Here is a 14,315-nt window from a genome sequence, read left to right on the forward strand (position 1 = left end):
TCATTCTTGAGAAATATTTTCATTTCAGTTCCCTTGTTGTCATGCAGACAACATGTTGATAGAGCTCCACTGACAGAGAGAAACTAAGATGACACACACCTGTCACCAACCCCGCCCACCTCCACCCCACACCTCTGTTCTACTGTAGGGCTGCCACTTGACTATAAAGCCCACATCTCCAGAGGAACACATAACACTATCAATCTCTTTTTTAACAGGGAAAATGTTATGGACTATACTTTTAATGGTCAGTGGTCTGCTCGCTCTCATCATGCTTTACTCTTCCCGCACAAGGTAATTGTTCTTCATATTTCTTGAACATTTGGATTGCAAAACAAAACATTGTAAATAATTTAGGTGTAATTTGTCAGTGTAACTTGATACAGTTGAAGTCAGAAGTTTACATACACCTTAGTCAATACATTTAAACTCAGTTTTTCACTATTCTTTTCCAAGTAAAAATTCCCTGTCTTAGGTCAGTTAGGATCACCACTTTATTTTAAGAATGTGAAATGTCAGAATAATAGTAGAGATAATGGTTTATTTCAGCTTTTATTTCTTTCATCACATTCCCAGTGGGTCAGAAGTTTACATACACTCAATTAGTATTTGGTAGCATTGCCTATAAATTGGGGAAAACGTTTCGGGTAGCCTTCCACAAGCTTCTTACAATAAGTTGGGTGAATTGTGGCCCATTCCTCCTGACAGAGCTGGTGTAACTGAGCCAGGTTTGTAGGCCTCGTTGCTCGCACAGGCTTTTTCAGTTCTGCCCACACATTTTCTATAGGATTAAGGTCAGGGCTTTGTGATGGCCACTCCAATACCTTGACTTTGTTGCCCTTAAGCCATTTTGCCACAACTTTGGAAGTATGCTTGGGGACATTGTCCATTTGGAAGACTCATTTGCGACCAAGCTTTAACTGCCTGACGGATGTCTTGAGATGTTGCTTCAATATATCCACATAATTTCCCTCCCTCATGATGCCATCTATTTTGTGAAGTGCACCAGTCCCTCCTGCATCAAAACACCACCACAACATGATGCTGGCAACCCTGTGCTTCAAATTTGGGATGGTGTTCTTCGGCTTGCAAGCCTCCCCCTTCTTCCTCCAAACACAACGATGGTCATTATGGCCAAACAGTTTTATTTTTATTTCATCAGACCAGAGGACATTTCTCCAAATAGTACGATCTTCGTCCCCATGTGCAGTTGCAAACAGTAGTCTGGCTTTTTTATGGTGGTTTTGGAGCAGGGGCTTCTTCCTTGCTGAGCGGCCTTTCAGGTTATGTCGATATTGGACTCGTTTTACTGTGGATATAGATATTTTGTACCTGTTTCCTCCAGCATCTTCATAAGGTCCATTGCTGTTGTTATGGGATTGATTTGCACTATTCGCACCAGTACGTTCATGTCTTGGAGACAGAACGTGTCTCCTTCCTGAGAGGTATGACGGCTGCGTACTATTGTTTGTACAGATGAACGTGGTACCTTCAGGCGTTTGGAAATTGCTCCTAAGGATGAATCAGACTTGTGGAGGTCTACAATTATTTTTCTGAGGTCTTGACTGATTTATTTTGATTTTCCCATGATGTCAAGCAAAGAGACACTGAGTTTTAAGGTAGTCCTTGAAAAACATCCACAGGTTCACCTCCAATTAACTCGAATGATGTAAATTATTCTATCAGAAGCTTCTAAAACCATGACATCATTTTCTGGAATTTCCCAAGCTGTTTGAAGGCACAGTCAACTTAGTGTATGTAAACTTCTGACCCACTGGAATTATGATACAGTGAATTATAAGTGAAATAATATGTCTGATAACAATTGTTGGAAAAGTGACTTGTGTCATGCACAAAGTAGATGTCCTAGCCGACTTGCTAAAACGATAGTTTGTTAACAATAAATTTGTGGAGTGGTTGAAAAACAAGTTTTAATGACTCCAACCTAAGTGTATGTCAACTTCCGACTTCAACTGTATATTTAAGTTATATTGTAAACGTGTTCTCTTCCTAAAATTGAACATTGCTGTGAAAACCGTAACAAATGTCTTACTTCCTCAGTTACAAAGAGATTGACTTTCTACACAGAACCCAATTCATGAAAAGAATGTCAGGGTTATAAATGTCTCACTGATTATACAACATTGTTGAACACGCAGCGTAGACCATTATACCATGATTATATGGTTAGTCAAAACCCATTGTTAACCCTATGTCAAATGTCTACACTGCAGTACTATTGTTAGTCATTTTTTTGGTATTTATTAGGATATCTATAATTCAGCAGCTACTCTTCCTGTTGTCCACACAAAACGTAAAACATGACATGATACAGGATATTAATAGACAAGAACAGCTCAAGGAGAGCCCACACATTCAACTACTTTAGGGCATCTCCCTAACTGTAGCTCTGAAACCAGTTGGTTTTGTGTGGGAGGTGAAGGGTTAATCTTGGTTGGCAACTGTATGTCTGTTTCTCCCAGAAAGAAAAATGAGCCACCATTAGTCAAAGGCTTTATTCCATGGCTGGGTCATGCCCTGGAGTTTGGAAAAGATGCTGCAAAGTTCCTAACACGGATGAAACAAAAACATGGTGACATTTTTACGGTAAGATTCTCTATACATTTTTGTGACCAGGTACCTGTGTACCTCGTCAATCTTCAACACTTTCTTTATGTCTTTGTTAGTGACTTAGAAAGTGTTGCTGTGAACCTGTAGAAGTTATTTGACTTTCAAACGCTTCTTTCATCTTTATGGCATCTAGTGCTATGTGCATCTCCAATTCACATTGCTTTTGCTTTCACAAACAATACTATTGTAATGTGTAATGTGACTATGACCGTCGTGCATAGACAATACCATGACTTTAACGTTTTAAATAATGTCTTCCAGGTGCGCGTTTGTGGTCATTACATCACCGTACTGCTGGACCCTAACTCCTATGACGCAGTCCTCGATGACACAGCCTCTCTGGACTTCAGTCGCTATGCCCAGGTCCTGAAGCAGAGGATCTTCAACCTGAGACTACCCAATCACAACCCAGACACAGAGAGGGCCTGGATGGAACAGTAGGTGTTCTAGACCTGTATGCACATGACCTCACACCTGAACTCACACCTATCCACACACACATGACCTCACACCTGAACTAACATCTATCCACACACACATGACCTCACACCTGACCTCACACCTATCCACACACACATGACCTCACACCTGAACTCACACCTATCCACACACACATGACCTCACACCTGAACTAACATCTATCCACACACACATGACCTCACACCTGACCTCACACCTATCCACACACACATGACCTCACACCTGAACTCACACCTATCCACACACACATGACCTCACACCTGAACTAACATCTATCCACACACACATGACCTCACACCTGACCTCACACCTATCCACACACACATGACCTCACACCTGAACTCACACCTATCCACACACACATGACCTCACACCTGAACTAACATCTATCCACACACACATGACCTCACACCTGACCTCACACCTATCCACACACACATGACCTCACACCTGAACTCACACCTATCCACACACACCTGACCTCACACCTATCCACACACACATGACCTCACACCTGAACTCACACCTATCCACACACACCTGACCTCACACCGTAATGTACAGTTCCCTGTCAAGGACAATAGTTTATTTTCTATTTTCTTATATTCTAACTAATAAGAAATTAATCTCCACCAGAAGACTACATGCACATTCATCTAATTCCATCTGTGTTAACATGTAGCAATAATCTGTCCTCTCCATCATATCCCTGTCCAGGCACTTCCAGGGCCCCAGCCTGGCCAGACTGAGCAGCAGCATGCACCTCCACCTCCAGACCCTGCTAAGGGAAGAGGAGAGGAGCTGTAGCCCAGCAGAGTGGAGGCAGGACGGACTTTTCAGCCTCTGTTACAGCCTGCTCTTCAGGTAAAAAACAGAAATAAATTATGTCTGTGCTGACCAGCTACTGTACATGTGTTAATAGTCATCCTGCTCTTCAGGTAACATCAGAAATGTTTCAGGGTCACTGGCCTGGGGGTTAATTTAGGGTCAAATTTGAGTATCATGCCTGGACCAAATTGCATAACTCTAACACACAAGAGTTAATACCTACTCGAGTTACACTTATTTCTGTCCTTATAGGGCTGGGTATCTCACACTCTTTGGTACAGAGAAAAGCAACAACGTCACTGAACTCGCTGCTGTCTACAAAGAGTTCCGCAAGTTCGATGGTCTTCTCACAAAACTGGCTCGTTCAACCCTTAAGCAAGGTACATAATATAGAGCTTAATCTAATGTACAATATGTAGTCATACATTACTCATATGTATACAGTATTTATCTATTCATAAACACCAGTTGTTTCTCTGTACCTGTCTCTCTGTCTGCCTGTCTTTCTATGTAGCTGTCTCTGTTTTCCTGTCTCTCTGTCTGCCTGTCTCTCTGTGTACCTGTCTGTTTACCTTTGTCTCTGTGCACCTGTCTCTGTTTACCTGTCTCTCTGTCTGCCTGTCTCTCTGTGTACCTGTCTCTGTTTACATCTCTCTGCCTGCCTGTCTCTCTGTGTACATATCTCTGTTTATCTGTTTCTCTGTCTGCCTGTTTCTCTGTCTGCCTGTCTCTCTGTGTGTGATCTGGCCTCTCTAACCTGTGTCTCTCTCTCTATGTCGATAGAGGAGAAGAGGACAGCAAGCCTGTCCCAGGAGCGACTGTGGGAGCTACTGTCCCCAGCCTGGCTGAGCAGAGGAAAGGGGTCAGAGAGCATAGATCATGGGTCAGACAGCAGCTCCTGGCAGCAGAGTTACCTCAGGCATCTACAGAGGGAAGGAGTGGACACAGAGATGCAGAAACGAGCCATGCTGCTTCAGCTCTGGGCCACCCAGGTGACAGAAGACAGAACAGACTAATCCTTTCACACAATGTTCTGACACACCCCGATGACCAAATCCACCTTCTCTTCCTGTGCCTTCTTTGCTACTAGTGGCCCTGGCATGAATGAGTTCACAGGATTTTTCTCTCCCAATGACTCATAACGTCCATGTCAGCACAGTTGACTCATGATGCCATTATGTGAGAAGTAATGAATGTGAAAAAGGTTTCCATTAATGTGTTTCCATGGCACCTGTTTGGAGTTATGTGTTGTCTTAGACAATGGGTCCACACATTCCAGAACAGCACAGATCACAGCCCTCTGTGGAAAAAAGAAGAGTTGGCAGGACACCCAAACCAATCTGTCTAATTTCAAACAGAAATGGACAAATGTGTCAGAATACATCTGAGGCATCAGAATATGTTCTCAAAATGAGATCAAGAAATTAGGCCTAGTGTGCAAATTTAAGGACAATTTAGAGGTATCATCTGTAAATGATGATGTCAAAATCCAATATAGATCACAGCAATGAAGTTGTCTCCAACTCTATATTCATGAGCTCCAGAGGTGGTTTAATAATAGGTTCCTTGTGGCTTCCTTCCTCAAACCAGTCCCAACAAGTTGTGATGAATAAGCTGTTGTTGCACTGTGTGGCCAGATGGGAGAGCTAGTGTGCTGTCTGTCTGTCTGTCTGGCACTTGTCTCACCATAAGTTTCAGAGCAGCAAAGACGCACAGTTGCCATTTGTACCAGGCCCTCTCTGCTCCCTTTGGCACTTTTGATGCTCTGTTCAGCCTGGAGCACTGGAGCCCTAGTCAGCCTACTCAGACCAGGGGAGTGCTAGAGAGTCCTTGGCCAAGATGGTACCTCTGTCTCTGTGGACCTTGAATCCCTTGCCAGGCTGGGATAGGAGAGGGCAGCTTGTCTCTTAGTATCAGTGTATCCTGCTTATTGATGTTTGTTCTGCTGGGAATCTGGCCCAGTCACAGTTAGACAGTGCCAGGAAGAGGAGCACCACTGAAACATATTAGAACTGAGGGTGAGGAGAAGGTAGTGTGTTGTAGTTTCTGTCATGACCAGTCACACAGAGAAGAGGTAGGCTTCCTCAGTGTAAAATACAATACTGACTGAATTTCAGTCTCTTCCATCGCAGATGCTTCGTCACATGCTTTACACCCAATATGCTCTCATGTTGATACAAAATATAAAAATGTATTGCAACATAGTTATGAGAGCTTTATGTTTATGGCTCTGTATGTGTTGTTGGGGATTGGGGTGGAGGCAGTTCCACAGCCCAGTGAATCTCTGAGCTAGTGTCATATTCAGTCCATCACACACTCGACTGCTCCCCTGCTGTCAACACAACTACACCAGTACACAAATACACACTCAGAAGAGTTGAGGAGGAAACAAAGTGTCTTACTGTGTACACCAGTGAATTTTCAATTGGAATTCCAAGTTTTTGAATCTTAATTTATTATTGATTTGCAGGAAAACACTAAAATGTCAGTAAAAACATGCAGCATATTCATTGACTATTTATACTGTAAGACTCCTACTGTTCCCCCTAAAGTAAACTGAGATGAAGCCTGTTTGTGGAGCCCAGTGTTCATCATATGGGATCTGTGATGGGACTCAGAGAGCCACTGGACCTGGTCTTTGCCTTGCATTAGCCCTGGCTGTCATTGGATCAGTGAAGACCTGACCTGTGAGAGGAAATGGTGAAGAGAGAGGCTCCCTTAACCGACAGCAATTATTGTCTAACTGTTCAGACAGACTTCTCAGCCCTCTGTAGACTTTGACCGCCCGGTCTACACAGACCTGACAGCTCTAAACGCCGCAGTACCATGATGTAAGGAAGGACTAAAAGAGAGAATAAAAGACAGAGAAAAGGGGGGGAAAGAGAACATCCGTGTGTAGATTTCTCCAAACACACTTCCATTTTCTCCTTGAGGCTTCTGGCAGTGTGTTCAAAGAGTACAGTATATGTACTCTGATGTGTCTGCTTTGTCTAACCTTGCAGTATAACTGCAACATCATGCGTGGTAATGGGTTCACTGTCTTTGGTGGGCTCAGAGTAAGTGCTGTGTTGGATTTGTCTAACCTTAAAGTTCTGCTCTGTAATACACCTGCTGTTTCTGAACTGACTGAGTCTGTGTTGTGTTTTATTCCAGGGTAACGCTGGGCCTGCTGCCTTCTGGCTGCTGGGATTCCTGCTCACCAACCCTGAGGCCATGAGAGCAGTGAAGGAGGAGCTCAGAGGCCTGGCTCTGCAGGAGGACGGCTCCCTACAGCACCACCTTCTGGACACACTGGAGCACCACAGCACACCTGTTTTTGGTAAGAGCCCCAGGCAACCTCTATTATTCACTCGCTGTCTCTTCCACCTCAGCGCTCTCAGGGCTCTCTGCCTAGCTCTGCCAGCCAGCCAAAGACATGCTGTAAAATATTGAACTGCAGCTCTGAACTGGGGGGGATAACCAGTGAAAAAATGAAAGAGATTCAGAGAGCTGAATAAGTAAAGATGGATAAATATGTTTTTAACAGTGGTTTAATGAAGTTATGATGTGATATTATCCTCTTCTTATGTATCCACAGCTTTCCAGAAGGAAATACCTTTAGTGTTATGATTATGTAGCCTGGTGCCAGGTCTGTTTGTGCTATAGCTAACTCCTATGGTCATTGTCTACCACTGGAGTTGACTTTACATTATAAACCAATCTGGGACAAAGGTAATGATTATGAGCTCCTTCACTCCCACACACTCCCAACCCTCTCTCGTCATGTGTATGATACCTTTCCCCAATCAAAGACAGTGTTCTGAGCGAGACCCTGCGTCTGACTGCTGCTGCCCTCATCAACAGAGAGGTGATCCAGAACACGACCCTTCGTCTGGCCAGTGGACAGGAGTACCACCTCAGACAGGGGGACAGGGTGTGTCTGTTCCCCTTCCTCAGCCCGCAGATGGACCCTCAGATACACCACGACCCACAGGTAATACAGAACAATACGGTTACCTGACAAACACCCAGTTGGTGTTGAAATAATGTCATAATAATCTAAGCACTGGAAGCATACCAGTATACAGATGTATTTGACATTACTATTCAGTCTAATCCACCACCTGTTAATACAATGAATCTAAATGTTGTGTCTTTACTATCATTAACTGAAGACTGATAGTTTTTATCAAAGATTCTCTGTAATTAGTTACTACGCGATCAACTGATTAATCACGTAACTAATTAACTAGGAAGTCGGGGCACCAAGGAAAAATATTCAGATTACAAAGTTATCATTTCCTAAAGTAACTTTTCAGATATTTTATCTGATCAATTCGTCTTTGAATTAATTAATTGTTTACTTTACCTCATGTTAGTCTCATTCCAAACGTTGTAAATAGTTGGTTATCTGCACGAACCCAGTCTTCACTATGAGTCATCCATACATCAATTGTCTTAAATTTTGTATTTATTACTAACTAAGTAATTCACAGAAATGCATAAACAAACAAACAAACAAGGTAAATCTAATGATAGGAGAATTTGCCCTAGTGGGCTAAACCGTCATGGCGGCTTGTTAGACTAAAGGGGAAGTGGAGTGGGGGTCGACTAAGAAGTCACTACAGAGTGATAATTATAACAATTGAAATGCTAATCCTTTACACATGAACGCTCACTCATTCGGGAACAATTGCAATCAATATATATATTTACAATATATATATTTATTGATCGCTGGTGAAAAGTTTGTGTCTTTCGTAGAATTGTCCATCTCCCCTCCCTCTCTCTCTCTTTGTCTTGGTTAGAGGGGATAGTTCAAAGTGACATTTGTTATAGAATGGGTGTTTCAGCGGTTGTCGTTCTTCGCATTCAATGATACTGAATTCCTAGCTGCAGACTAGTAATTAGTATCAAAGACTTGTCCTTATTCTGTCGGTATCGATAGTCTAAGAGTTTAACCACGTGGTATGGTTAAAATATTCAGCAATGGTCTACAACCTTTGTCCTCCTAATGGAGAAAAACATGGTCTGCAACCTTTAGCCATCTCGTAATTGAAGTAAGCTTGGTCTGCTGATCATTTCTCAAAGTTGGGTTTTATTCGGAATGGCAGAAAAGGGGCTATCCCAGGAGGCCTGACCCTAACTGGGCTCAGGGGCGGTCCTCTGATTTAGTTCAAATCAAAAGGGAATTTTATTTTTCTTCATTAAACAGTCTAAAATCATATTACACAATCATACAAACAGTATCATACTCACTCATTCATCGTATACAACAATTAGATGTAAACCTCATATCTGAGGCTATTTTATAAACAGCGTTATGTTAATGTGGCCACACCGTCTCCCATGAGCTTTCCCAAGTTGTGACAAACGGACCAGTTCGCAGCTGGATTCTTCACCGATCTTTTATACTTTCTTCTTTTCTTCTTCTCTGCTTTACAGACATTTCAATATGACCGCTTCCTAAACGCAGACGGGACAGAGAAGAAGAAGTTCTATAAGGATGGGGAGAGACTGAAATATTACACCATGCCATGGGGTGCAGACAAGAACATGTGTGTTGGGAGACACTTTGCAGTCAGTGGCATCAAACAGTGAGTATAATATGACATTCTCCACCTGTTGTTATTGACAATGACCATAGGAGTTGGCAAGACAGCACAATCAGATCCGGAGGCAGGTTACCTCACACTAAGCTTAGTACATCCAAACCACTCCACGTTTGTTATGCTATTGCATAACGTTTTTTGGATGGATGTTTCCCTAATGAATGAGTTCATTAGTAAGGTATTAATGATTAATGAGGCATTTACAACCACATCAAGATCGCTACCTTAGGCTATGTATCTGTAGTGTGTAGTGCTGTATAAAACAACTAAGCAAATCCACTTTTCAGGATCAGTTCTTTATTTATATTAATCATTCTGTCTGCTTAGCTGTCAAATGTTTGGTACAGCGTCACGCCTTGACCATAGAGAGCCCTTGGGGTTCTCTATAGTGCAATAGGTCAGGGCGTGACTAGGGGGTGTTCTAGTCTAGAATTTCTATGTTGGTGTGAGTATGGTTCCCAATTGGAGACAGCTGATGATCGTTGCCTCTAATTGGGGATCATACTTAGTGTGGTCCTTTTCCCACCTGCGTTTGTGGGATATTGTTTTGGTTTAGTGTTATGTGCGCTATGAATTTAATGTTCGTTTAGTCTTTTGCTTTTTGAGGGTTCACTTTAATAAATATGTGGAACTCTAATCACGACTTAGCCTAGGTCAGCTCATTATGTATACGACGAACGTGACATACAGATGTAGGATCTTAATTTGATCACTCTGTTGCAGGAACATTTTCCAGCAATGCAGGATTTTTTTACTTGTAGTGTTTTTGAGGTTTAAAAAGGATTCTGAAGTTTGTCATTTCCACTTTGCAATTTCAGACTTGTTTCTCCCTTGAGAAACAAATGATCAATACATACAAATATGTCCATTAATTATAATCAACATAATAATTGTTGTCCTGTTGCTGTAGGATTATTTTCCTGTAGAAAACTGACTAGGAATTTAGCAAACTAAGTTCCTACACCTGTATCTCTATAGAGTTTAAATTTGTCGTAAATTATTGAAATTGCCATTAACGGCTTTGAGTGCTATAGTTTATGCTGTATCGATGTGCAGTCGTATAGGGGTCCTCGAAGACGATCACAAACTGCTGATGTGTGTGCCTTTCTGTGGAAGATATTAGTAGTTTAAAGGTCAAATCCTACTAATCCACAGTGAGATTAAGAGGCAGGTGGTAGAACAGTTGTAGACATACAGTATGGGGTCGCAATCTCTAGGCTTTACCATATGTGAGATAAGCAAATATTGTATTACATGGCAGACTGCATTCAGATTACATTCTATCTACAACTGTGTACTCAAAGATACATTCAGGTCAGATTTTTTCTCTCAACTCATGCTCTTCTCCCCTCCCTGTGACTGTCAGGTTTGCGTTCATGGTCCTCTCCCGGCTGGACCTGGAGCTGTGTGACCCGACTGCCACCGTTCCTCCGGTCAACCCAAGTCGATATGGTTTCGGGATGCTCCAGCCTGACGGAGACCTGGAGGTCCACTACAGACTCAAGACTCTGCACTAGGTCATGACCCCTGACCCCACACACCATCCTGATTTTAGATTTAAAAGACTCCAAAAAACGGTCAATCATTTCAGGTCCAGTACCATCGTTGGGCCGCGGGTGTAAAAGATTCAGCAGACTGCTGGCATTACACATCTGGATAAAAGACTACTGTAGCTCTGCTGGAGTCACTTATATTGATAACTTTGACACCTTCTGGAAACAGAAGATACTCTACAGGAATGACGGAAACCATCCAAATCATCTTGGCTCGTGGACTCTGTCCACGCATTTCAAGGCTGTGTTGAAACAATGACTTTTCCTACTGTTATGACAATGAGTCGTCATAATGCAGCATCAAATGTACATGATCCTAGGGGCATTGGCAAACACAATGTAAGTAATTTAATTGATGTACCCCTAATTGCACCGAATACTTCTGTTTATCCTACAGCTGTTGCATGCAGTAATCATGTGCCTACAAACCAGATACACTGTTATCACTGAGGCGGTGTCCCCTAGAAGGAAGACCACTTTGTGCAGCTCACCCTGCACCATCAGCTACAATGTAAATAACATGAGTAAGTCTACTTCTGATAAGCTTCTCAATAAAGCAAAAGAAAATTGCTAAAAATAGCCCATATTAACATATGTAGCCTAAGAAACAAGGTCCATAAAGTGATCTTGCTTGTAACAGATGACATTCATATTCTGACTATCTCTGAAACTCACTTAGACCTTTGATGATACAGTGGTAGCAATACATGGTTACAACATCTACCAAAAAGACAGAAATGCCAACGGAGGCAGTGTTGCAGTGTCTATATTCAGAACCACATTCCTGTAAAGCTTAGACATGATCTAATGTTAAATACTGTTGAAGTAATATGGCTACAGGATAATTTCCCTCACCGAAATTCCATTATTGTGGGAAGCTGCTATAGATCACCAAGTGCTAACTGTCAGTATCTGGTTAATATGTGTGAAATGCTTGATAATGTATGTGATATGAATAGGGAGGTATATTTTCTGGGTGATTTAAATATTGAATGGCTATCATCAAGCTGCTCACTCAAGAAAAAACGTCAAACTGTAACCAGTGTCTGCAACCTGGTTCAGATTGTCAGTCAACCTACCAGGGTAGTTACAAATAGCACACGAATAAATCATCAACATGTATTGATCACATCTTTACTAATGCTACAGAAATGTGCTTGAAAGCAGTGTCCAAATCCATAGGATGTAGTGATCACAATATAATAGCCATATCTAGGAAAACCAAAGTTCCTAATATTGTGTATAAGAGGTCATGCAATAAGTTTTGTAGTGATTCATATGTTGATGATGTAAATAATATTTTCTGGTCTGTGGTGTGTAATGATGAGCAACCAGAAGCTGCACTTGAAACATTTATGAAATTGCTTATTCCAGTTACTAATAAGCATGCACCCATTTAAGAAAATGACTGTAAATACTGTTAAATCCCCTTGGATTGATGAGTAATTGATAAATTGGATGGTTGAGAGGGATGAGGCAAAAGGTATGGCAAATAAGTCTGGCAGCCCAACTGATTGGCAAACGTACCGCAAATTAAGAAATTGTCACACCTTGATCTGTTTCACCTGTCTTTGTGATTGTCTCCAGGTGTCGCCCATCTTTCCCATTATCCCCAGTGTATTTATACCTGTGTTCTCTGTTTGTCTGTTGCCAGTTAGTTTTGTTCGTAGAACCTACCAGCATTTGTTTCCCTGCTCCTGCCTGTTTCCTGTTTTCTATTCCTTCCCAGTTTTGACCAGTCTGCCCACCCTGAGACTGCCTGCCGTTTTGTACCTTACCCCACCGTTCTGGATGATTGACCCCTGTCTGCCTTGACCTGTCTTTCGCCTGTGATTGTAATAAACTTGTCACTTCTACACTGTCTGCATCTGGGTCTTACCTAAACGTTATAGAAGTCGTGACTAAACTAAATAAAAACTAAAGATAAACTATACTATGAAACAAAGTTAAATTATTTAAAGATGTATAGTATTACGCTTTGGAGCACCTTAAATTACATTTTGAGGAAAAAGGCCAACTCGGCTCCATCATTCATTGAATCAGATGGCTTCATCACAAAGCCCACTGATATTACCAACTGCTTTATTACTTTTTCATTGGAAAGATAAGCAAACGTAGGGTTGACATGCCATCAACAAATGCTGACATCACACATCCAAGTATATCGGACCAAATTATGAAAGACAAGAATTGAACTTTTGAATTCCGTAAAGTAACTGCGGAAGAGGTGAAACTATTATTGTTGTCTATCAACATCCACCGGGGTCTGTCAATCTGGATGGAAAATTACTGAGGATAATAGCAGATGATATTGCCACTCCTATTTGCCACACCTTCAATTTAAGCCTACTAGAAAATGTGTGTGCCCTCAGGCATGGAGGGAAGTCATTTCGCTACCCAAGAATAGTAAAGCCAGATGTGTTTGACCAGATACAATGCTATTTCACAGTAAACAAATTGATTTCACAGTAAACAAATTGATAAAGACTTTCAGTACACTTACAGGGAAGGATACTCAACAAGTACAGCACTTACACAAATGACTGATCGTTGGCTGAGAGAAATTGGTGATAAAATGATTATGGGGGCTGTCTTGTTAGACTTCAGTGCAGCTTTGACATTATCGATCATAGCCTGCTCCTGGATAAACTTATGTGTAATGCCTTTACACCCCCTGCTAAAATGTGGAGATAGAGTTACTTGTCTAACAGAACACAGAGGGTGTTCTTTAATGGAAGCCTCTCAAACACAATCCAGGTAGAATCAGGAATTCCCCAGGGTAGCTGTTTAGGCTACCCCTTGCTTTTTAAAAATGTTCATAACGACATGCCACTGACTGAGTAAAGCCAGAGTGTCTATGTATGGGGATGACTCAACACTATACACGTCAGCTACTACAGCGATGGCCACAGAAAAGGATAATACAGTGACACCGATGCGGCCTGCTAACAAGGACTGCAGGCCTCCCCCTCTTTTTCTGTGGCCGATGTGATAGCATCCCTAGCCACGTCCTCAGAGCATGCACAAACCAGCTGGCTGGTGTGTTTACGGACATATTCAATCGTTCCCCATCCCAGTCTGCTGTCCCCACATACTTCAAGATGGCTACCATTGTTTCTGTACCCAAGAAGGCAAAGGTAACTGAACTAAATGACTGTCGCCCCGTAGCACTCACTTCTGTCATCATGAAGTGCTTTGAGAGACTAGTCAAGGATCATATCACCCCACCTTA

The 14,315-nt window shown here is 42.0% G+C and overlaps 1 protein-coding gene across 1 annotated transcript; it reads left to right on the forward strand.

Moving 5' to 3' along the window:
* The first annotated feature begins 215 nt into the window (after nt 1-215).
* LOC139414403 (prostacyclin synthase-like) lies at nt 216-11,492 on the forward strand. Its single transcript, XM_071162316.1, has 10 exons — nt 216-294; nt 2,484-2,607; nt 2,893-3,068; nt 3,829-3,975; nt 4,192-4,319; nt 4,723-4,931; nt 7,093-7,258; nt 7,731-7,912; nt 9,364-9,515; nt 10,897-11,492. The coding sequence occupies exons 1-10, from the start codon at nt 224-226 to the stop codon at nt 11,045-11,047; spliced, it is 1,506 nt and encodes a 501-aa protein (XP_071018417.1). The 5' UTR covers nt 216-223; the 3' UTR covers nt 11,048-11,492.
* The last annotated feature ends 2,823 nt before the right edge of the window (nt 11,493-14,315 follow it).

This window comes from Oncorhynchus clarkii, chromosome 7 (assembly GCF_045791955.1).
Source record: "Oncorhynchus clarkii lewisi isolate Uvic-CL-2024 chromosome 7, UVic_Ocla_1.0, whole genome shotgun sequence".
In the NCBI taxonomy this organism is placed as follows: Eukaryota; Metazoa; Chordata; class Actinopteri; order Salmoniformes; family Salmonidae; genus Oncorhynchus; species Oncorhynchus clarkii.